Source organism: Cyprinus carpio, chromosome A1, assembly GCF_018340385.1.
Source record: "Cyprinus carpio isolate SPL01 chromosome A1, ASM1834038v1, whole genome shotgun sequence".
NCBI classification, from domain to species: Eukaryota; Metazoa; Chordata; class Actinopteri; order Cypriniformes; family Cyprinidae; genus Cyprinus; species Cyprinus carpio.
The window spans coordinates 27,373,681-27,399,073 of NC_056572.1; the positions used below are offsets into that span (position 1 = coordinate 27,373,681).

A 25,393-nucleotide genomic window follows, 5' to 3' on the forward strand; every position below is an offset into this window, starting at 1 on the left:
ATATAGTACAGTATATAATGTTAAATTAAAGTGATAGTGCATTTAATAATTATACGGTATGCTTTTTTTTTCCGTTTTCAGAAGTTTAAGCTGGAAGTCAAGCCAATAGTGTCTAATATACACAGATTCTTATATAAAGACATTCATACCTAACCATAACAATCTTTAAGGTACCTTTTAAGAGTGCACAGGGGGGCACTGTCATGCATACTTTTATGTTTGTCTGGTATTTTATGTGTAAGTCACTTTGCAGTGTTTCTACAACAAACTTGTCATCAAGCACACACCAATGTGAAAATGTCAGCATAAAAAGCAACATGTCTGTTGACACAAATGATATATGTGCATACAGCTCATGCACATATAATGGCACCATGATTCACAGGCAGTATTGAGGAATAGTAAAGTGTATGTATAGACTACTCCTGCCGAGCCCTGACAGTGTGTGTTAAGCAGCCAACCCACTCATTTGCTAATGCCCTTTTGGAACAGGATTTCAACTATTACATTCTGATAGTGTGGGGGTGGTGGAGTTGGGGGGTGGTATAAAAAAAATTGATAAACATGCAGGAATCTATTGCCATACAGAAATGTAATCTACAAACAATATTGGTAACACTTTATTTTAGGGTCTCTTAACTAGTTGCTTATTAGCATGCATATTACTAGAATATCAGCCATTTATTAGTAGCCTACTAATTAAGCACATTTTAATGCCTTATTCTAAATGACCTTATTCTACATCCCTAATCCTACCCAATACCTAAATTTAACAACTACATTACCAACTATTAATAAGCAGCTAATTAGGAATTTATTGAGGGAAAAGTAATAGTTAATAGTGAATAAGTGTTCCCTATTCTAAAGTGTTACCACAATATTAAGCACAAACTCTATTAACACAGAAAACACAGATGCCAAAATAATAAGTAATAAAAAAAAAACAAATTTGTTGGCAATGATTATAACGGCACAGCACTGGAGTCTGTTTCTGATAGTGGATTCCAGTGTGTTCAGATGTGGTAAACTTCATTTGAGGTAACTGTTGCGTCACTGTGGCACTCAATCGTCTGACACGGCATGTGAAACCATTGGCAGCGGTGTGACTGCGACTGACCACATTGTTTTCTCTCTCACGCTTAACAATCTCAATTTCTCTCCATATCCGAATACATGTCATGCTGTTTCTTTCTTTTTATCTTAGCCAATTTCATCCTCTCTTTCTCTTTCTTTACCTCTTCCTCTCTTTTCTGACACACGCTGACATGGGTGGCCCAAAGTGACATAGCCGTTGCAGGCCAAGCCTCATTACCGCGGCACAAATGTCAGCCACACCACAATCATTGTCCCACTGAGGACAGGGTAAGGGCCTCAACTCAAACCTTTTTTTTTTTGACTTATAACTATGAATGTGTGCTATATGGATGTATGGGTATTTTTGCATTTTAGCTTAATGCATTCAGTAACTGGGATGAATATCTTTATACTAGGTTTTGATACAGTATATAGCCTACTATTTTTATATACTAGATTTTGGACTGGTAACAGCCCAAATGACTTATTATTCTAATTGACTTATTCAATTTAAGAATTTGACTGAAAAGATGATGCACACTTTTAGAGAGAGAGAAAAAAAGGCTTTATAGACGGTTTCATCAGGTGTTCTTTTCATGCCTGGCCCGAAGTTAACTTCCGGTCTGTGTTTGTTTATCAGTCTGGCTATGGTGACAGCTACAAACGCAAGAGTTAAAGTTAAGGTGATGAGTAGACTGATTTTGGGCTCAGGTGGTTGTGCTGTGTGTTTCCCATACATTTATTTATTTGTGTTGCTGGCCACAATATCAAAACTGACCGATTTTCCAAAAGGCTTCGTTGAATAAACATGAGCACGTTTAAAAATCAAAACGAGGCGCGGGTGTTTTTATATCACTGTATTTCTAAAGGAAGAATATCTTTAGAAAATTTTCGATGTCATTTTCATTTCATCTTGCATGTAATGTCTGATAAAGCAGTGTTTGTGAGCTCAGGGCTGCTTTGTGTAGGGCTGTTACTGGGGAAACCTCTGTTTCTCCTGCTTTAAAGCACCTCCTGCTGGCAGAGAATGAATTAGCATTTTCATTTTGATTTACGCAGTAAAAATATGTTGCTTGTTATCAAAAATAATCTATGCTAGAGGGACTACTTAGCTGTTGTTATTGATTCTATTTGGAAGTCTACCGGAAGTTAAGTTAGGGCCACAAAAGCACGCATGCGCAGTAAAAAGTTTTTTATGTTGCCGTTGAAACCAAGGTAAACATGCTCATAAAAGGTCAAAGTCAAAATTTAAACTTATTGGAAAAGATTAATTTCTCTGTCCATGTATCAGTGCTGTGAACTCATCACCACACAAAATATGCATATCAAAAAAATTAGGAGTCAGCTGTCCACAGTAGTCCTTAAGATATCAGCACAATAACATACTCCACAAAATGTAATCTAATTATTGTTATTGATAAAATCCCAGAAAATATTGAGTATATATATATATATATATATATATATATATATATATATATAATATATATATATATATATATATATATATATATATATATATACAGTACAGACCAAAAGTTTGGAAACATTACTATTTTTAATGTTTTGAAAGAAGTTTCTTCTGCTCATCAAGCCTGCATTTATTTGATCAAAAATACAAAAAAAAAAAAATTTATATTGTGATATATTATTACAATTTAAAATAATTGTTTTTAAATTTATTATACTTTAAATTATCATTTATTTCTGTGATGCAAAGCTGAATTTTTAGGATCATTATCACATGATCCTTTAGAAATCATTCTAATATGATGATTCATTATCAAAGTTGGAAACAGTTCTGCTGCTTAATATTTTTTCAGAACATGTGATACTTTTTTAGCATACTTTGATGAATAATAAGTAAAAAAAAGAAAAAAAGAAAAGAAGCTATGTTTTTAAAATATAAATATTTTGTAATAACAATATACACTACTGGTCAGTAATTTGGGTTCAGTAATTTTTTTCTTTCTTTTTTTTAAAATAAAAACAATACTTTTATTCAGCAAGGATGTGTTAAATTGATAAAAAGTGATAATAAAGAAAATATATTATTAGAATATATATCATTAGAATTTTTTTTATTTTGAATAAATGCAGTTCTTTTTAACCTTTTATTCATCAAATATATTAGACAGCAGAACTGTTTCCAACACTCATAATAAATCAGAATATTAGAATGATTTTTAAATGATCATGTGATAGACTGGATGTTACATGTGACACTGAAGGCTGGAGTAATGATGCTGAAAATTCAGCTTTGCATCACAGGAATAAATATTTTTTTTAAGTATATTCAAATAGAAAACTATTATTTTAAGTTGTAATAATATTTCACAATATTACTGTTTTTTCTGTATTTTTGATCAAATAAATGCAGGCTTGATGAGCAGAAGAAACTTCTTTCAAAAGATTAAAAATAGTAATGTTTCCAAACTTTTGGTCTGTACTGTATATAGGCCTATATAGCCTATATTATATTCCACAACCTTAATATATTTAACGTTTTGTTTAGTGAAAAAAAAAAAAAAATTGAAATGCCCTTTTTTCCCACTTGAGCCCCTGCAATGAAATTCCGTTCATTGGTGCGCTACACATCAAAACTAACACAAAACAATATTTAAATTCCAGCAGACAGTGTAACCCACAAAAAGACATGCATTATTTGTTTGTAATCACCGTTCTCCTGCTTTATTATTATACCGGCTGCATTGCATTAACTCCTATCAGCAACTGTTCTTGGGTCTAAAGGCTCTTTGCCTCCACCGCACCATCAAGGACAACTCTGAACTGTTCCACGATGTGATTGAATTGCTTTCAGGCAATTCATCTCACTCAAAATATTCACCTCTCCATTCCGTTTTGGCGCACCGTGACGCTTAACCCTTGTTGCCATAGTGATGTTTCAGCCTCCTTGACCCCTTGGATTAACTTGTCATTTATTGCGGAATAAAAACACCTCGACAAGTTCTCGAATCCATCCACTAGTGTCTACCCTGACCAGTAATACTAATGAAGAAATTCGCTTTCGGAACAATGGTGAGAATCAAACACTTAAATGTTTGCATAACGAGCTCTTTTACCTCGCCACTTCTCCGTCTTAATGATTCGCACTCTCCAAAACACCCACACCCTTCTTCAGGATCAGAGACAGGACCGTCGGGCCGGGAAGCCATCCGACGAATTAATCCGCTAAGGCTGATTGCCATCAGTAGCTTATGATTATGCACCCTGATTACGAAGCCCACCCGAGGACCACGCTACGCCGGCTACACATCGTCAAGGTGGATATAAAATCACTCAATGATTGCACTGGGACGGATCAATCTACCGGCCGCATCGTCTTTTAGCTTAGTCTGAAGTGCAACTATGATTAATAAGGTGTACTTGAGACCTATATATCTAGTAACACTTAACGAGACCTCCGGCTTTTAAAAGTCGGGCCTTTACGCGTCATAAAACAAACACTTAATTTGACGGACATGGAGAAATTTCACTGACTGTTAACTGGCGTCTTGAAAAAGACAATGAATCTGTCTATAAAAGCTAGAATTTGGCCAGAATTAAATGGTCTTTCCTGAACCGAATTTAACAAAAAGAGACTACATTTTTACTAAAGTTGACTGGTCACTGATTGAAAGAAAAAATACACATAGTGACACATAACTTTAATAAATAACAGTGACACTTTAGAATAGGGAACACATATTCACTAATTAATAATTAATAGCAATATTCACTAATTAATAGCAAGAATTGAAAAGTAAAGTGTTACTGAAATAACAACTAATTCTGCCACTTACTTTCTCCATATATATATATATATATATATATATATATTATATATATATATATATATATATATATATATATATATATATATATATATATAATTTGTTGGCCCAAAATTACTTCTAAAATGACATGCTTATTGTAGGTTAAAGGTACAACCCTTTGAAAGCCTTTATAAGGAGTTGCAGTAATGACATGGTTTTGTAGTCCAACCTGGAAGATAGCACAACAAATAAACACAACTTTTATCATTTTTAAGGCCTAATAAAATCACCAGAAGTAGAAGGCTAAGCAAAGCTATAAATGAACTACAGCATAGTCACTTAACTTTAATGTGACATCACTAAGCTTCAGACAACTTTTTTAGTCTTTATTTCCAAAAAACATTTTCCTTGAAAGTTTGAGTTATAACAGCTTGCAAGAGCATAAGTATAAACACAACAAGGCTGTGAAAATGGAGTAGCTCAGTTTTCCTGTTCTGTGTGATGATAATAAATGTGACCATCAACCTCTAAGTCTGTTTAGCCACTTGTTAGTAAACACCTTTTCCAGGACAAGTGAAAGCTTCTATTAATTATGTATTTTATGTTGTAGAATAAAACAAGAAAATATCTTGACTTTATCATGCATAGCACCAAAAATCAATTCAAAAAGCCTAATTACTTTGGAATGATGGAGCAAGACTGCTTAAATGCTAACTTAAGGGTTTTGGCCTACAAAAACACGTCATACCTGCAGCACTCTATTACAATGAAGATTCTGAATGATTCTTACAGACCAATTATGTGACTGTATGAGACATACTGTATGGCTGCCTAACGTAGGCTGTTGCTTTTTTAGTAACATGGAGCCACATCAACCCAAAGGAAAAGGTTTTTTTTTTCTTTTGTTTTCTTTTCTTTTTTTTTATAACTTAGTGAGGGGAGTAGAATGAGTTGAGCTAATGGAACTAGGCTTTCATTTGGATTTTAGCCTAACTCCTATTCTCAGTTGTGGAAAATTGAGAAAATATGGCTTGTGTGGCTTCTGGTTTAAATACACACTCTTAAAATGAATGTTCCAAAAGGGGGTTTACATAGTGATGCCATAAAAGAACCATTCTGGGTTCCCTGAAGAACGTTTCAGTGAACAGTCTTTAAAATAACCATTTTTTTTCTCAGTGTGAGAAACATTTAAGGTTCTCCATGGAACTATCAGTGCCATTGAAGAACCTTTATTTTTAAAGGGGACCTATTATGCTTTTTCACTTTTTCAACTTTAGTTAGTCTGTAATGTTGCTGTTTGAGCATAAAAAAAGATCTGCAAAGTAACAAAGCTCAAAGTCCAATTCAAAAGGAGATATTTTATTTAACAGAAATTCAAATGCTTTTCAAGTTTTTTAAATGCTTTTCAAAAACTACAAAGAACGACTCGTTTTTGACACAATGCATATTTTCTGGGATTTGTTATATCACAAAGATCGATGAATGGGACAAGACCTGGTTTAGCTGCACTAGAGAAGGCAACGAGTGTTTTCACGATGTCTGAGACGTGCTAGTTTTTCCAAGGCAGATGAACTTAGAGTGGTTACAATCATCTGTGTTTAAATCTCGCTCAAATTGATTTGATTTTGACCAATATTTATACTGAAGCTAGCATGCAGCTATGGTAAGGGGCATGACATTTCCAGACCAGGCGCCGAGTGCTGTCAATCACAACACACACTGGCCCAGCTAACCAATCACAGCACATTTCGTATTTCAGAAGGCGGGCCTTCATTTGATACAGGAACTATTCGAGCCGTTCATGCCAGACTGGGGAGAGAGGTGTTGTTATAATGTAAAATATGTGAAAAATAATGTGTTGTTTGAACAACCTAGTATGAGAGCCTGTTCTATTACACCATCAAAACAAAACCAAGACTTTGTAAAAGAGCATAATAGGACCCCTTTAAAGGTTTCAAAAAGCGATATTCACAGCGAAGCCATAGAAGAAACATTTTTGTGCCATTTAAGAACCTTAAAAACAGTGAACAGTTCTTGAAAGAACCATTTTTTTTTCTTAGTGAAAAGAATATTTCAATAGTCTAAAGGAACTTTTGTGGAATAGAAAGGTTCCATGGATTTTAAAGGTTCTTCACTGAACCATCAATGCCAATAAAGAACCTTCATTTTTAAGAGTGTAGGCTTCCGTCTCTTCTCCTCTCTATTGAAAACGTGAATCTCATTCATAGATAAAGTGCTGCACTATAACTATAAGCCACTACAGTACAAAAGCAGCACTTAAACACTTATCATCCACGACACACCCTGTTCCAAAGAGGACAGTGATGGCATCAGAGGAGATCTATGCCACAGTTTGATCAAATACATTATGCTGAAATGTGACGCTGCGCGATCCATCACACGCTGATCACTGACAGTAGCTAGAGTGTCAGGAAGACAGCACAGGCTCTTACGCACTGGAGTGGGAGCCAGTGATGTACTGCCAGCGGGACAAGTCATGCGTACAGGGCAGCCTGCATGCTGAGGAGTCCCTTTTGCTGCTGTTTAGCACTTGGCGACAGATTGCAAGATCTCAGAGTCAGTGTAGATGTCTGCATGAGAATGGCAGGAGGGATGGGAGGAGTATATACAAAATAACATTAATGGCAAATGTTGCTTGCCGTATCATTTGAATGACCATTCTCAGTAAAAAGCTTTCTGTTTAAACACCTCAAGAAATAGTTTTATTCATAAATATTTGTCATAAAAATAACAAACATCAACGTTCATCCAAAGTATTTTGTATAAATGGTCTTGATATGTACAAAATCATTTCTCCAGTATAATTATTATAACTTAAGGCAAGTTCACATTTTCTACATTTTCCCCATTACCTCTATTGAATAACTCAGCTAGTACAATGTAAAAGCTTTTAGACTGAAATGCATGTTGAAACTGTTCTAGTATCGTGTGAAAGAACTATTGAAAACTGCAGCAACGTATGCTTTCTAATCACTCAACAGCAGTGTCGAACCCTGTGCTATTCTACTTTTTCTCTCATCACATCACAAAATAAAGGAGCCATGTGAACTGGATAATTCATAATTAATGAATTAGGGTCACATGGTCACACACTAACACACAATTATGATCTGGTAAAAAAAGAGAGAGTACCTGTTATCGAATAGCAGATACCTAGGGCAGACAATGGTATTAAAAATGGCTTAATACATTTAAATTATAGACTGAAGAAATTCAAGACATCTTATGCGTGGCCCGTGTTTTCCATAACACAAGGGACACATTGAAAATAAAGATATAAATAGTCTTTCAGTTCAAAATAAAATGTAAAAAGTAGCACTTGTTAGAAAAATACAAATGATCATTGGCATATAAATTTATTTATTTCTTCCCACTAGCTGTGTAAATTTGACAACAGTAGAACTGGATTGTATAATTATACAACACAATTACTAATTGATAGAGCATAGCAACAAAATGAAACAGATATAAAGGGGAAAATACGTTGTAAAAACCTTGGCACAAATGAATCAATAATGCCACAATGTTGTAAAACGAGGTAAATCTGACTTGTGCTGTGAAGCATTTATCAGTGATTATTAATATAACGTAAACATATACATGCATTTTTAAAGAATTCTTAATTCTTAAACAGGTGACAACGTTAGAATAGGAAAGACCAAAAAGCACGAATTAAAACAATTTTAAGTTCAAAAGTGGAGATAAGTGCAATACATTCCAGCTGTGCGTTTTACTGCCGCATAACAATGCAAGGTCGAGGTTGGAGCTGTTCCATAGTGAAAGTGCTGAACTGCAGTTCATGTGTTCTGCAAAACACGCTCCTTGATTAAGAAATATAATGGTCGAGGACAAACTGTAAATAAAAAAACACTCGATTTAAGTTGCTGCACACACCCCGAGCTGCACGCAAGGTTCAATGTGGGAGGTCCTGGTTTAAAATTCTATTCCCTGTTTCACAAAAAAGGGATCCGTCACCTCAGTGGACCTTTACGCTCATGCATGTCGCTTGAATCAGTTGCCACGACGTTCACTTGAGCTTTGGAGTTGTATTCTGTAGCCTTATCCACTGTTTTAGTAAGCTTGAATCTTCCAAGACGGTAAGATTTGACATCACGCACAACGAGCGCTCATTACGCCTTTCGCAATTTTCGCTTATATGGCCTCTGGCAAAGTGAATGGCCACGCGTTGACTACTTGTGGCTTCAACTCCATTTTTTCTTTCTGTTTGAGATGCACCCGACCGTGCCGTTTCCTTTCGTCGCTCCTGGCAAAGCGTTTGCCGCACACATCGCAGGAAAAGGGCTTCTCACCGGTATGAGTGCGGGTGTGCGTGGTCAGATGGTCGCTTCTGCTGAAGCTCCGCAAACAGATGCGGCACTGGAAAGGCTTGTGTCCCGTGTGGATGCGGATGTGCCTGTTGAGCTCATCCGACCGAGAGAAGCGCCGGTCGCAGGTCTCCATTGGACACGTGAAGGGTTTCTCCTTGGCCGGACCAGTAGAGGAAGCAGGGCTCTTTCTTACACGGTTAGGTTTCTGAGCCCGTGTGTAAGTTTGACTGAAAGACTCCGGCAATAATGATGAATACAGTACCGAGTCTATTGTGGAAGTCGAGTAGGTTGTGTCGCAACTCGACTGGAGTTCAATATTTGGAAAAATGGTCGGTTTTAAAAGACTGGTGGGTGGGATATCCATAACTGGAGTGGAGTAGTTAAACATGGGAGCACTGAAGCCCTGTGTGCACGTATCTCCAAAGCACTGCTCCTGTTTCAGGGTACTCTCTACTTTGAATTCAGTCTCTGGGTTTGAGCAAATGGGAGAGTAAGAGTTCAAAAGTTCTTTCACGTCCACCTGTTGTTGATCAGTTTGAAAACTATTCGACATGGAGAACGGCTCTGACTGGAAGCCAGCATCCAAGTACGACTTACTGAAGGCCCCCCACTCGTAACAGCTGCTCTCGAATTCATTTTTGATGACCACCGGGAACGTCGCGCTATCAGACAGCGGCTCCGCGTCTTGCGCAGAGGAGGCAAAGTTTAAATGCTCTGCAGCGGAGTCTTGGGCCTGAGCGGCGGTCTGGGAGTCCGAGTAGCTGTGGCCTGCCTGTCCCGGGGAATACAGCGGCGGGGTGGTGCACGTGGAGGCCTGCGTCTGGACGCCCTCGTCGCCGAAACTGCTACGGCTTGCGTTCATCGTACCGTCAGCGCACTGATGCGCATCCGACACAGGGGTAGTTGAGATGCCAACGATTTCGGTGATCATATTGAGCAGTGTTTCCGTGCTGCAAGGTGTTCCTTGAGCTGTTTCCACGTAGAAGCTGCCTGAGTAAGCTAAGGAGGTTGTGTAGCTTTCTTTCGGACCCTGACAAGAGTTATACTGGTCTGTACTCGTGGGCTCCGTTTTGGGGGTAATAGGCGCACCTAACGTGGTGAAGAAAAAGACAGACATGCGTCAGTGCCTTCAGTGAAATGTGCAATCAGTTATATAACTATATAGTCTCGTGAGTGGATTGAATTAACTTGCATTGTATTATTTGTCATGCAGCAGTACTGATATCTGCTCTTTAATAAACATAGCTAAGATTTTTAAAGATCTGTCAGAAACTCACCGTGTGCAAACTGGGCAGGTGCTGTTCTTCCAGAATCCATGAATACATTCTGGCTGTCTTTGGAGCCGTGAGTTTCCATCCCTATCGCAGAACTGTTACAGTTTTCAAACTGAGAGTAGAAAGAATCTTGAGAGTTCAAATCCATGTTGTTAAGCATCTTTCCGTGAATGGCTTCCCAATGGCTGTGAGTCCGAGCAGGTTACTAGTAAGGGGGTATTGCAAACACAAGAAAGCGCAAAAACCGAACCGATAGTTAAGTCCGTGAAGGCGTTCGTCCAAAAAATAAATGTAAATACTTTGGAATTCCCCCTTTTTGAGATCTGCGTCGAGGTAATATAGCTCTCCAGCTGTCTGTAGATGTGTAGATCTGTTGATTCTCACACCAACGGCTTCCCATCGCTCGGCTTTTATACACTCCGTCTCACCCGATCAGCCCTCCTCCCCATTCATTGTCTCCAGTGAGAGGATTCCCCGCTGCGTGTCATCTTCGTGACCATATATGGACAGAGGATATGACGGGCTTCCCCAAAAAGGAGAATTACGGTTCTGACGCTTCAACAAGACTGTAGTTAAGTGTACGGGGACAACGGAGAGCCAGGCTTAAGCTATGAATGTTTTTTGGCTAATTCAAATTAAAGCACTATTCATTAGACTGCGTTTTTGTAGACATCTGAACGCGTTCCTGACGAAAATAAACGGAAAGTGTTTTATAAAAAGCTTTTTCATTTTCAGTCTCTGTCAAAATCAACCTCTAAAAATTCGACATCGAATTCAGTCCATTTCCTTTATTTCGTTTTATGAACGTCTTGTAAAACTTAATTTACTCCTAGGTGTTTAACATACATCATAAATGTTCATGACATGCTGTTCATAGCCACATAAAAATATCTGTGTAAGATTAATTTAAGCAATCAACTGACTGTGAACGTAGACATATTTGTGTTTTGAAATTCAGTTTGTTAGGACATGCAAATGATTTATAAGGTAAAGAGGCATTGCAGTACGCTACAATTTGTAGCATAAAGCGTGGAAAGCAATTCTCATTCCTATTTCCCTCGTTTTTTTTTCTTAGCGTAAATTGTTTTTATTTATTAACTTTTTCACCTTATTAATGTTTTGTCAGTACCTTGACTAGGCTGTAAAGTCATTGCAGTCCTAAAAATGTACATTTTCCAGAACATAAGCTCGACTGATTGTAGACTAGATATACTTTGACACAGATAAAACACACTTCATTGAACATCATAAAATAGATAGAATACAAAACTAATAATAATATACAACATTTAGTAAAATGGTCCTGAGACAAATGTGAATATTTTCCTCATACAAGTAGATTGTTGAGACGCTCTGCTATCCTGTCGCGCAAAGCTGGCGGTAAAAGTGATCTGTTGTCCAGCACCATGGAGAGCGCCACTTGAAATAGCAGACTGCTCTATTCTACAATTATAGTTCACGGCCTGCAGTCTGTGTACAATGCTATAACGGTGAAATTCTTGCTGTCTGTCTAATATAACAGTCGAACTGATAACGGTTTCCTTTCTCCTTTGCCTTTTTTTATAGGTGTATATATATATATATATATATATATATATATATATATATATATATATATATATATATATATATATATATATATATATATAATTTAACGAACAGAATTCATTCAGATATAGACTACTTAAAGACCTCTTCAATATCATGTTTTCAGTTTCTGAATGAAAAGTCATTTTCTATTTTTGTAGGTTACGATCAAAATGTCTAGGTTGTTTAATTGTAGAAAACTGTAAACAAAAGTCTCATCAACAAAAAAGCAAAAAGTGCATAAGTTGACCTTATTCTTAAAAAAAAAATAGCAGTCACAATTTTATAATGCTTGGGAGGTTTGTGTGAAGGTCACTACATTTTACAATAGAAAGAAAAATGAGATTTTGAACTTTTTGTGGAACAGCTCTACAGGTCCTTCTAAAAAAATTAGCATATTGAGATAAAAGTAAAATTAAACTTTCATATATTTTAGATTCATTGCACACCAACTGAAATATTTCAGGTCTTTTATTGTTTTAATACTGATGATTTTGGCATACAGCTCATGAAAACCCAATTCCTATCTCAAAAAATTAGCATATCATGAAAAGGTTCTCTAAACGAGCTATTAACCTAATCATTTGAATCAACTAATTAACTCTAAACACCTGCAAAAGATTCCTGAGGCTTTTAAAAACTCCCAGCCTGGTTCATTACTCAAAACCGCAATCATGGGTAAGACTGCCGACCTGACTGCTGTCCAGAAGGCCATCATTGACACCCTCAAGCGAGAGGGTAAGACACAGAAAGAAATTTCTGAACGAATAGGCTGTTCCCAGAGTGCTGTATCAAGGCACCTCAGTGGGAAGTCTGTGGGAAGGAAAAAGTTTGGCAAAAAACGCTGCACAACGAGAAGAGGTGACCGGACCCTGAGGAAGATTGTGGAGAAGGACCGATTCCAGACCTTGGGGGACCTGCGGAAGCAGTGGACTGAGTCTGGAGTAGAAACATCCAGAGCCACCGTGCACAGGCGTGTGCTTTTGAACCAGAAACAGCGGCAGAAGCGCCTGACCTGGGCTACAGAGAAGCAGCACTGGACTGTTGCTCAGTGGTCCAAAGTACTTTTTTTTCGGATGAAAGCAAATTTTGCATGTCATTCGGAAATCAAGGTGCCAGAGTCTGGAGGAAGACTGGGGAGAAGGAAATGCCAAAATGCCTGAAGTCCAGTGTCAAGTACCCACAGTCAGTGATGGTCTGGGGTGCCATGTCAGCTGCTGGTGTTGGTCCACTGTGTTTTATCAAGGGCAGGGTCAATGCAGCAAGCTATCAGGAGATTTTGGAGCACTTCATGCTTCCATCTGCTGAAAAGCTTTATGGAGATGAAGATTTTGTTTTTCAGCACGACCTGGCACCTGCTCACAGTGCCAAAACCACTGGTAAACGGTTTACTGACCATGGTATTACTGTGCTCAATTGGCCTGCCAACTCTCCTGACCTGAACCCCATAGAGAATCTGTGGGATATTGTGAAAAGAAAGTTGAGAGATACAAGACCCAACACTCTGGATGAGCTTAAGGCCGCTATCGAAGCATCCTGGGCCTCCATAACACCTCAGCAGTGCCACAGGCTGATTGCCTCCATGCCACGCCGCATTGAAGCAGTCATTTCTGCAAAAGGATTCCCGACCAAGTATTGAGTGCATAACTGAACATAATTATTTGAAGGTTGACTTTTTTTGTATTAAAAACACTTTTCTTTTATTGGTCGGATGAAATATGCTAATTTTTTGAGATAGGAATTTTGGGTTTTCATGAGCTGTATGCCAAAATCATCAGTATTAAAACAATAAAAGACCTGAAATATTTCAGTTGGTGTGCAATGAATCTAAAATATATGAAAGTTTAATTTTTATCATTACATTATGGAAAATAATGAACTTTTATCACAATATGCTATTTTTTTGAGAAGGACCTGTATAAGCTCAAGTTTATGTATTATTATTTACTCAAAAAAAATCATACGTGTGTGTCTGTACACACATTTGGATGTATTCAAAGTATTAGGTGGTTTACTCCACTTGACAACTTATTAAAACAGATACTTTTTTAATGAATAAATTCATTCATATATATTTTCCAAATAAGTAAATTAATGTTGTTTAATGTTTAAATTGATGTAACAAGAATTTAAAAAAATCTTCTGATATTGGCCATTTTTATTTGTCACTGACCCATGTACTGTTGTCAAATCTAGGCCAATATCTAGGATTTTGCCTCTTCAACAAGAAATTATGGGAATATTGAAAGTTATTGAATAATATCTAAAAACAGATTTTCTCAGAAGGCATTTCACACGAACAAAAAAGTAGCCTATATTTTAGATTAATAAAATTAAAGTTATGTTTTGCAGCCTCTTAGCCAAATGTTCTAAAAATTACAACAGTAGCACATGAAAACTCCTACACTGGTGGCTTTACTCTCTACAACTAAAATTCCCTGTTGCAAAATCCAGTTTAATCTGGAAACTGTCTTGGAACATAGTAGCTGGCTGACCAGCCACCATGCTCAAAAACAGCTTGAACTGTGGTTCAAGATGGTCTACCAGCTTGGAGCACTTAATGATCAGAGCTATCATGCTCCAAACCACAGCTACAAGCTTAAGCAGTACTTTATGGCTTGGTTTGCAAAAAATCTGTTAATGAACCATGGGGGACAATGATGTCCACTTGTCCTGTAATAAGTAGGTGGAAACTTTATGAGAAATTGAGGTGCCTTTAAAATCACTTGAGAACTGTGGTTTGCCCCATCCTACTGTGCAGTAATAGCTGTGACTGCTACTCTTGTGCAATATTACTTTGCATAGGCCACTGGGGCACCAATGGAGGACAAAAAGAGACGAGGAAGAATATGTTGAGCAGTGGGCTGAAAAAAGCGAGGCACTCATTTAGCACATGCCTACTCAAGTATCCTTTGTTCACCAAATCTATTTATGGAATTTTTTTTATTTTTTATTTTATGGCTTATTTTTTATTGAACAGCATGTGCATACAATAGTTGAAAATATTTTCCATAAATACATATGCACAATGATAAAGAAGCGGCCATATGCATGATGGAACTGGCTTTGGTGGTGCATGAAATATTCTTCTTATTATGATGATACAAAATCACACTTAACAACGAGTTTGACATTTTCTGGAGGAAACTGTTCGCATCACGCTACTTTCCCCTATTCGAGCCCCTAATATCCCCCTCTCCAGTGGTCTCTTCCAGTTGACCTAAACCTATTAAAAAGCTCTCCTCTTAAAGAGTTCATAACACTGAGACGCTGTTGTGTTAACTGCTAAGTAGCGCTCACCTCTCGCCTCTGCAAAATGCCACGGAGCTCAGTAATGGATTTATGTAATTCCTGCACTTAACAAGATTATTATACCAAAGAAATGCAATGAATGTAAAAGTGTAATGAGACCATCGATCTGTCAGTATTTTCTTAAAAGTTTGTTTGAAAGGAAACGTCGGATGATCTGAGCTCGCACTGCAACATCAGATATTTCAAGCCCATTCAGTGTTTTAAAAGAATCGAATGGCAAAATAGATGTCTATAGATAATATTGGTTTGTCAGTGCCAGTGCAGTGCATGTGAAAATGAAATGAACATTGTCTCTACAGTATCTTCACTCATTTTTTTTTTCATGCTCATGATCCATCTGTTCATAGCAGCATTTCGTAGAACGCTCAACAACACCATTATCAAATGGTATAATCGTATCCACACATAATTTGACTAATTCCCAAGGCAATGATTGAGCTGAAGGAAGAAGCAGCACTGCAAAGAGAAAGTTGGAAAATATTTTATCTAACAGTACAAAAACAGAGCAATGAAAAGGTTTCATGTAAAATATTATGATAAAATAACTTATTTACTATTGCAAAAAGCTTAGGCTCAAGCTTATGGGCTTGAAATGCATGAAGACATACTGAAAAGAGAGGCTTTGGAGTATATTCAAGAATGTCTGGTAGATTTTCAAGAGGCAGAGGAATCATACGCCCTCCACATCACATTTCTGTAGTATGTCCCATATTACAAACCCCCAATGGCACCGGATGAAGGCTCATCTTCCTCAAACCATAGCAACAATGAGAAACCGAAAAAAGGGATTGGGAGAGCTAACATCAGAGTTTCCACGACCGGAAACACGACTCAATGCAAGCTTGCATCACGCTGCCAAATAATTAAGCTTTCTTTTTCCTTTCAATCACAATCCCATGCATGACCACGCTCCAGCGCTTGAACCCCTTTCAGAAAGCACAGATCTTGCGAACAGGTGACTTAATCCCTCTCCTCCATCTACGGAGTGTGGGAGTGGGGTTAGGGAAGCCCGATTGCAGAACCGAACCCCCACTCAGCGAGCTGCAGGTTTCCCTTGCAGTTCCAGAAATACACCCTTGTGCTCGCCCACTCTTGTCCCCGGACAACCATCCTCGCCTTTCATGCTGGGAGGGGCCGAAGCTTAGGCTTTCTTCCTGATCGTGACTGTGGAGGGTTCCAGCAGTTCCCCGCCCGCTCTGACTGACACCCCCACATTCCCAGCAACCTCTTCTCTACTCTGAGCCACAGCTACAGAGCATACCAGCAGGCCAATCTGACTCTCCTCCAGCTACCTGGAGTTATCTAATCACGATAAATGAGGATAAATTAGCTTAGCACCACAGCGACAGGACTCACTTCTTGTTACGCAGCAGGGCGCTAAATGTTGTAGCACTCCTGCTTGTTACAGGGAACAAGGCCCATAACTTTTCCCTAAACTCCCCAGCTGCCACCTGAGCCATTTGGAGAAATCAACAAACTCATTGTGCACTTGCATGGCAGTCCTCTTCCTACCATGTAATTCGAGCAGCTAGCACTGCGTATTTCTTCAGGAGGCAGACTTCATAAAGACTGACCCCGTCAAGGCGATTCAAGCCTGTAAAAGAATTCACCTTTTCTTAGAGACAATTACAAACTGAAAAGGAATAAGTCTATTGAAACAGATTGCACTGCTGCTATGAGGAAACCAAATAAGAACGTGGTGTCTTTCTCTCTCTCTCTCTCTCTCTTTCCTCGCTAACATAAGTAACTATGGTAACAGGCGCTCTGCATGGCACTGCTTCCACAAGCTCTCCAGAAATAAAACTGTTGGGCTAAGAGCGAGCAGGTAAAGACAAAAGATCCCGAGCGCCACTATTTATAGAGGCAGGCTTACATAATCTCCACGCAGACCAGCGCTGGCCGAGGGAGGTTGGGTTTTGGGGTGAGTGGCACTGGGGCACCGGCCCTAGAATCGAGTGCAAGAGAGTGCTGTCTGGAGGTTACACTGAAGATTATGAGCAAGCATGAAAGGCTACAGGAGGGGGAAGAAGTGGGAAAGAAAGAGTTTGAACAGAGAGGTGAAAAGACAAAGGTGGATTGGATTGGATTTGATGGTTGCACCGCTAAAGGGTGAGCGCTTGGCAAAGCTCAGCATACATGTGCTTGTTGATCAGCAACTCAAGCTCCCATGGGATGCATATCAGCCTGTGGTGGTGGGAGATGTTTGCCATTGAACGTCACTGTATCAGCGATTACATCAGAAAAGAATGCTGTCAGGGATAACAAACACAAGACTTTACCCACTGAGCCACACTCACTACATTCCACACAAAATCAAGAGAACACAGCTGAGGGCCTGAGACGACAACGTCACAATATGTTTGGCTAATGATACTGATTAAAGTAGAACTGGACAAGTCTTCTATTGTTGATACAGTAGCTTGTTTAAAAGAGAGCGCTGACAGACCCGGTGTCAGAAAATACATTTGTTTTAACACACCGAGTGTGACTAAATGCCTCCCCCTAGCAGTCATATACAGTCTTTACACCCTCCACACTATAATACTGCTTCTTTTGAGCTTGACTGAATGAGGTGTGAATGAACATCCCGATTGTTATTCATATATAATGATATAATCAGCAAATGAAACTCTCACACTTCATAAAACAGAAAGCTTTGAGAATGTAATGCAATAATTGTCCCATTACTGGGCAAAAAAAGTGTGACTCACGTAAATATGCCCTAACTACTCTTACCAATAGATGCAAACAGAGGCTTGAGATCTCATCAATGCGCAAATGGAGGCACTCTGACTCATCTATTTATGCCTGTGCGTTAGATCTGGCTAATGCTGTTTTGGCTATTATCCCATTGTACCGTGCGTCTGAGAAGAGGGAGGGGGATTGCGCATTGAGTGTTTTAGTCACACCGAACAACCAAAAACTACAAAGGCTGGGAGATGCATTTCAAATGGCAATACCCATGAGGGCACACATGCTATGATGCCCAAGGGGAATGAAAATATAGAGGAAGATGTGTGTTTATCCCCTCTCTCATCATTCGTCATATCGCTCACGTTGCCACATGGTTCTTTCATTGTGTTAAAAGATATTGAAGTAAAAAAAAAAAGAAATGAAAAAAAAAGTCAAATACAGCATGACTCATCAATAGGCCTAAGTCTCCAAAACACTGCTGACGCAACCAGGAGAGTGTAAACAGAGGGGTGTCAACACTTTTGAACTTTTCCTCCGATCATCATCATCAAAAACACACTTAAACAATCACAATTAATCTACAAGTTTAGCTACCTGTCCTCTTACGGGACCCAAAAGTGTTGCTTAATTAAATTGTAAACCTACTCAATGAATAACAAATAAAAATACAATATGTATAAGACACTTATATACCGTATTATGTAAATAACAGATTCTGAAGTTCAGATTAACGAAAGCAGAAAGCCTTTTGTATAGTGCAAATACTACCTCTAATTAATAATTGTTTTAAAGTCATGCCACTTAATTCATGTGTTTGAACATCTGCACTCATTCAAGCTACACATAAAGCACTAAACAGTGCTTAACAATAAGGATTTTTCCGCTTAGTCAGCCAGTAAAGATTTTTACTTGACCTACCAACATTGTAATTTCTTAAAAAATAAATAGCAATAAAATTTTCTGTTAAAAAAAAAAGAAATAAAAAAAAACTTAACTATTTTCTACAAAGCTGGATTTTTTTTCTTTTGTTTACAGCTTTAATGTAGCTCCATACATTCATTAAAGAAAGCAAGAAAGAAAGAAAGAAAGAAAGAAAGAAAGAAAGAAAGAAAGAAAGAAAGAAAGAAAGAAAGAAAGAAAGTATTCTGGAAAACAGTGTCATACGATGCTAAAAAAAATTACAGATTGGTTTGTAGTTTACCATATTCTTGCTTCCAAGGCTATCAAGTAATTTTTTTATTTAAGGCTTAAAATATATGGCCAAAAATGGATGTGCAAGATTAATGAATGTAACGTTTTCAGTGGCAACACAGAGCTGGCTGGAAAGGTCAAGTGTTTTTTTTTTTTCAACTGGCCTGAAACGCTGGCACAGGGTCACTGGACCATCACGCTGAGCCCTGTTTAATATGCCATCTCTCAATACTCTGTAAAGATAAAATGTATTCTTCAGTGTTAGCATTAGTGTACAAGAAGCAAGAACCACTTACTCAATGCAAACTATATGCAGAAGAGAAATCAACCACTAGTCTCCATTTGACAATCTGGCAAGAAATGTTAACAAGGTTTCTGCACAAACACCAACCTTATGTTTACAAATTTTTATGACTCAAAGAAAACTGAGACTCTCTACCTGAAAGAGAATAGAAATGCACTGTACATGTAGACACAGAGAGAGAATATATACTTTCCTGCAAAACAATTATCAACTTTCATATTCAAATCTTTTCTTTTTTTTGTACTTAGTATATGAACATTTCTTCAAATGTTTTTACACATCTAACTAAAATTGTTAAGAAAGTACAATTAAAATGAACTGAAATAAATTTAAATGTATTTTTAAAGCAGAAAAGTAAAAATCGAAAAACTGTGGCATGACAAAGGCTTCTTTGAAAAAAAAAAAAGTTTAAAAATGTCTAGACCTGATAAACAGAAAGAATCAATTCAGTACTTTTTCTGTCACTGCAATTCAACTTTCTGTGAATTGTGGCCAATTCAATTCAAATTCTAAAACATGAATTATATACAGTACAAAGAGAGCAAATCTCCAACCCTATTTATAATCAGAGTAAATTACGTAACACTTTTTTAAAAACACCATCCATAAAGAGATATGACTGTTATATAAAGTATAGTATTCAATTCATCTGAAGAATGATTTTATAAGAAGTTTTTAATTTATTTTGTTAAATGAAGCCAAACACCAATGGACCACTCTTGGTTCACACAGATGATACTGTTTTGTCTGATCCAGAAAAAGCCTACAGCTTTTCGAACCTGAGGATATAATCACATTTAACTGGACATAAAACTGAAATATTTAATGTGGACTCTTCATTATTATATTAAATCAACAAATAAAAAAAAATCCACCAATTAAGTAAAATTGAATTACACTTTGTTGTAATAAACATATGGCACCAGTTGATCTTGGTTTATCATTCTGATTCTGGCCTGCTACTGATTTTAATACTCTTCAGCCATTATCAGTACAATCAGAGCCGACCAGCCAGTAAAGGGGTGGCTACCCTGCCCCCTTCCAGTGCTATCATTGTACTGTTCCCAGATGTATCCAGTTTCCATATACTGCTTGTAAACATTATTGATAAGGTTAGTCCTGAGATCTTGATATAGGGTAGCTGCTTTCTTTTTGTATGGCCCTTCTATGCTGCCATAGTGATGCAGTGCTCTAACTGCCAGGTAGTTGATGTTGATCCAGATCGGTCCTCGCCAGTAGGGGGCATCATGTTCCGTGTTCCTCTTCATGTAGAGGGGATCTGAGTGCGAGAGCGAGCGCAGGCCATAGGGTGTCCAAAGGCGTTCAGGATCTTGAATATCCCGCAAAATATGCTCTATTTTTGGCGAATCTGGTGTCAGAATTTGTAGCAAGAACGGAAAAAGGCTAACATAGCCTAATGCATTCACATACTGGAGCTTAGGGGCTTTACGAACAGAGCGAACCAACCGTGTGACTGGGAACTGGTGCCGTGGTTGTCCAGGAGGCACGAACACTTTCTCCTGCTGAAGTGAGACCACCTGGGTGTGATTTCCATAATCACTGAATGTGTGCAGATTCTCAGACCAATGCAGTTTGTTTAACAGATCATTATTGCTCAGAGTAAGGTGGGTGTTTTCGTACACCAGATGTGGTTCCCCAAGTATTCGTGCCACATTTGCCATGATGCCAGAGGCCAGGGTCATCCAGCAATACAAGTCCACATGCCTCTCATCAGCAGATGGGTGGGAAGCCCGTGGGTAGTCGTCCAGGCCAGAGGTCAGGGTCTTGGGATTTAGGAAAAGGTTGGTGTCTTTGTCCCGTCCTCGCCAGCGGTAGGAGTTGGCCATTGGTCCAGCTTGTGTGGTATTAAACCACTCAAACCAAATCTGCAGCCTTGGGTACAACCTTCTCAGGAAAGGAATCATGGTTTGAGAGGATGGCAACTCTGGTTGAGCATTCAGCTGCTCTAGTAACTCCTGTAGGGCCAGGAAGAGCGTGGGCGGGTTAGCGTTTTCGTTGTGCTGCACTATAAACTCGGACGGTACTTTGCTGCGTGCTTCATCATCCAAGATTTGTTCGCGTGGGATCCAGCCCTCTATATTGATAAGATCAAGCCAGTGTGCAATGACTTCCTTTGTTAACTGAGTGTCCCATTTGCTGATGAGAAGTTGATGAAATCCTTCATCCCAAAGAAAGCCCCTTGGAAAGAAAGAGCGAGATGGTACTGCCGTAAACAGTGGACCCTCAGGGTAAAGCACAGGGTGCTCATTATAAACCGACTGTACCACCGACTGTCCGAAGAAATATCCCATGCCACCAAGCATGTTGCTTAAAGCTGCCTTAGCAAATTTAATCTGTGAAGATGTGAACCCTTTAGCTTGGAGGCCAAATGTACTCTCAAACTTCTCATCAAATGCCACCTTACGCTTCTCCAGCTCGTCTGTAAGCATAGAGCCCACAAGTTGATTCGGTCGCTCCCGGAAGCTCCCGGATTCAAACAAAACTTCAATCTGGAAAGGGGTTTGAACTGTTACTTGATGCACCACAAAATCACTCTCCATCTTAAGATCTTTCTGTTGGTTCTGGTGGTTAGTGACTTTGTAAGAATCCACAGCAAAATAAAATCTTTTTTCACCTTTGGGAGGACTGAAATCAAACTTGTGATTTAGGCTGTTCTTCACTATATCTGTTAGTTTATCAAGGCCAGGGCTCTTAGTTTGCAAGTAATTATATCTGAAAAGAAGAAGAGTAAAACAATACAGAAACTTGTTAAAATAATAATATGACAAAAAAACTTATTTTATCATATTGTTTTCTCACACTCCTTCATTCTGTTCATACTAATAATGTGCTAAACTGCTAAAAACCTACAATCCTCCTTATTACTAATACTATTGTTCACAAAGCTACTTATTACAAAAGCTTGTAGTGCACAATAAATGTAAGATACCTGGCATATTTGCCACTAGCACCTTCCCCTGCAGTGGGCTTGCCAAATGTGATCTTGAAGTTGCCAAGCTCCTCAGATGTTCCAGTCACAGAGCTCAAGCGATTTTTCTCCTCTACATGAGCCTGCAAGGAACCTTGAACATCTGTAGCAGTGTAGAACATCAGCGAGATCACAGGAGCTGAGGCAGCGGTGCCCTGCCAATCAGAAACAAAGACAGATTTGATGTGATGAAGCAATTTTGATACTGAGAAAAACTATAATTCTAAATGTTTACATGCTTTTGTGTTTATCAGAAGTAACCAGTTTAACTTTATATCATATTAAAGGAACTACCAGAAAACTGTAATGTTATGTGGATCTGATAAACTATGTCTACCATACTCTACAGTATCTGACTAATCATGCAAATTATATATGTTCTATTAAATTTCATGTAATTCATTTTGTATTGGATTGGCTTTCAACCTATGACCCTCTTAAAGACCTAAACACATATCAATGTTGCCACAACATTTTACTTAATGAATTTGCATGACCTTTCATTTCTGCTTCCTGGATAATTTTTTTTATATTATTTTTTTTTATAGAGGATGTTGTAAAAAGAAGCAATTTCTTTTTTTTTTTTTTTACTTGCTTAAACACCTCAATTTTAACATTTCCTGATATTTCCAGGTTTTCCATGACTGTGAGATTCCTGATATCCCCAGCCTAGTGCATTGAAAACAACTAAAATATTTGTTCTATAATACTCCTACAATGTTATAATTAAATATCCTTTTGTTTTACAATATTAGAGTAATAAATCAGTTAACGCTGACTGTTAAACACACAAACTGTAAGAGCATTTCTCTTAACTTACATGTTGTTTTGCAGTAATCCTCCAAGTCCAGTCTCCACCATGGTCTCCACCCATACGCTTCACAAACTCTGTGGTCAGGGTGAAATCACGGTCATGTACCTCTTGGACTCCAAAAGAAACTCCGTCATGCATCAGCCATCCGTAGCCCAGCAAATGGTCCCCTTGCTCACAAGTGTGCCTGAGATTTCCATCCATTTCAGCAAACTGACGCATCCACATTAAGCCTAATTAAATCAATAGGAAAATGCAGACTTGTAACAACATCACAAAGACAAGTAAAAATATATAAATGGTGCATAAAGATAAAGTGTGAATCTGAAACACCCCACCTGTCACAACAGATCTGGGACTTCTTGTTTTCATCCCAAAGTACACCTGGGGCCGATAGGTACCCCAGTATTTTTCAGGAGACACGTCAGGACTTGAGCTATTAGCATCCAAGACCCGTGGAGAGGGGTGCAAGGTCACAACCCTCCTGGCCAAGGATGAGCGCATATAAAGGGCATAGAAGAACCAGATGAGACTGAAGATACACAAACCGATGGATATATTGATGAACATCTTCCCAATGTCAGTTTTCTTCTTTTTCTCCTTGCGTGGAGGAGCAGGTGTTTTTTCCTCCTTTCTTGGGTTAGGTACTCCATCACCTGTTGCAACCCTCTTCCTCCGCCTACCCATCTTTCTTTTGACCTGACCAAGCTGGTCTGGGGACGAAGGTCATTCAAATGTACAGTACCTGCAAATCAGCACAACTCAAGAGGTTCTGACTACAGCTAGCACAGTGATTGCAGCATAAGAAGCTCATAGACTACATGGTATATGAATTTCTGTCCTATAGTAATGCATTTACGGGAATATATGCCCCTAAAACAGGACTAGAATTTTACACCTGTCTATGTACAATATGCTGCAAATTGCATAAACTGATGGCTAACTGAACAAAAGAATGAGGAAATGAATGAACGAGCGAGCGAAAGAACTACGGTAAGGAATGAATGAGATTCAGCTCGTCAGTATCTATTTAACGCGTCTGCAGGTATCAGTTTTCTTTACTAAATGTGAACGATGCAAAGAGCAATGTAACTATAACAAGGCAAACATAATTGATATTTTACCTTATGTTACCTTATGTACGTGTCGGTACTCTACTAAACTTGTAATCAGCAGCACGGACACTTCCGCATTGTTTTGCGAAGGCGACGACAATCGTGTATGCAGTCACTATTATTCAAAATAAAAGTCCTCCAGTCCTCCTTCTTTTGCTGCCGACACCTTAGTCAGCATTTACTCATCACCCCTTACTCATCTCCATGTCGTAGAAAGCTTAAATTGTTTTTTTCTTGTGTAGAACATAAAAGAAGATATTTTGAAAAATGTCTCAGTGTTTCTGTCCATACAGTGAACGGCAAGGGGTCCGATGTTTTTTTTTTTTGGATCGCATTGATTTTCATATTTACATTCATTCAAAATCATAAACATCTCGTCTATTTGCCATCTGATAAGAAACGTCCAGATGAGCAAACACTCTAAAAAATGTCTTGCAAATGTCAATGCAGACGTCAAAAAGAAGTCTCCGTGATGTACGTGTGCACTCAGGGTATGTGTGGAATGACATGGTGAGGAAATGATTTTAGAATTTTCATTTTTGGAGGTGAACTACACATTTAATAGCTACTTGACGATCTGTGTATTTCGATAGCCTTGCAGCATGGCTTATTTCTTCAATCAGGAATGAGCTACAGTGATGATATTCATACTGCACATGCTCAATTAGCCCCTCATTCTTCTTGAAAGAAAACAGCCACATGTGACCATTCTTTTTACAAAAAGCAGTTTTTTATGATTTTTGTCCTACTGTCTAAGGTGTTTGCATGAAGCACATATCATTTTAATAAATGTTTTCTCAACTTCTAATTTGCATAGCTAACATATGGAATTTTATAGATTAATAAAGAATTGACCCTGACCCTTTCAGTAGTCAGGTATCTCTCCTTTTTAATCAAGTAAACAGGTTAACTGCTAG

The 25,393-nt window shown here is 38.2% G+C and overlaps 2 protein-coding genes across 3 annotated transcripts; both read right to left on the bottom strand.

Annotated features, from left to right (window-relative positions):
- Positions 1 to 8,211: 8,211 nt before the first annotated feature.
- Positions 8,212 to 11,039, bottom strand: LOC109090443 (zinc finger and SCAN domain-containing protein 32). The gene is made up of 2 exons (XM_019104257.2): positions 10,477 to 11,039; positions 8,212 to 10,288 (listed from the first exon to the last, which is right to left on the bottom strand). The coding sequence occupies exons 1-2, from the start codon at positions 10,631 to 10,633 to the stop codon at positions 9,024 to 9,026; spliced, it is 1,422 nt and encodes a 473-aa protein (XP_018959802.2). The 5' UTR covers positions 10,634 to 11,039; the 3' UTR covers positions 8,212 to 9,023.
- An 8,610-nt stretch (positions 11,040 to 19,649) lies between these two features.
- Positions 19,650 to 24,649, bottom strand: LOC109068405 (mannosyl-oligosaccharide glucosidase-like). Of its 2 annotated transcripts, none has more exons than XM_019085218.2 (5): positions 24,496 to 24,649; positions 23,700 to 24,106; positions 23,371 to 23,594; positions 22,512 to 22,705; positions 19,650 to 22,294 (listed from the first exon to the last, which is right to left on the bottom strand). In XM_019085218.2, exons 2-5 carry the CDS (start codon positions 24,046 to 24,048, stop codon positions 20,530 to 20,532), a joined length of 2,532 nt encoding a protein of 843 aa, XP_018940763.2. In that variant the 5' UTR covers positions 24,049 to 24,106; positions 24,496 to 24,649; the 3' UTR covers positions 19,650 to 20,529. The 2 variants fall into 2 exon arrangements, with proteins under 2 accessions (XP_018940763.2, XP_018940762.2); XM_019085217.2 differs by having other exon boundaries at positions 24,486 to 24,642.
- Between the last annotated feature and the right edge of the window lie 744 nt (positions 24,650 to 25,393).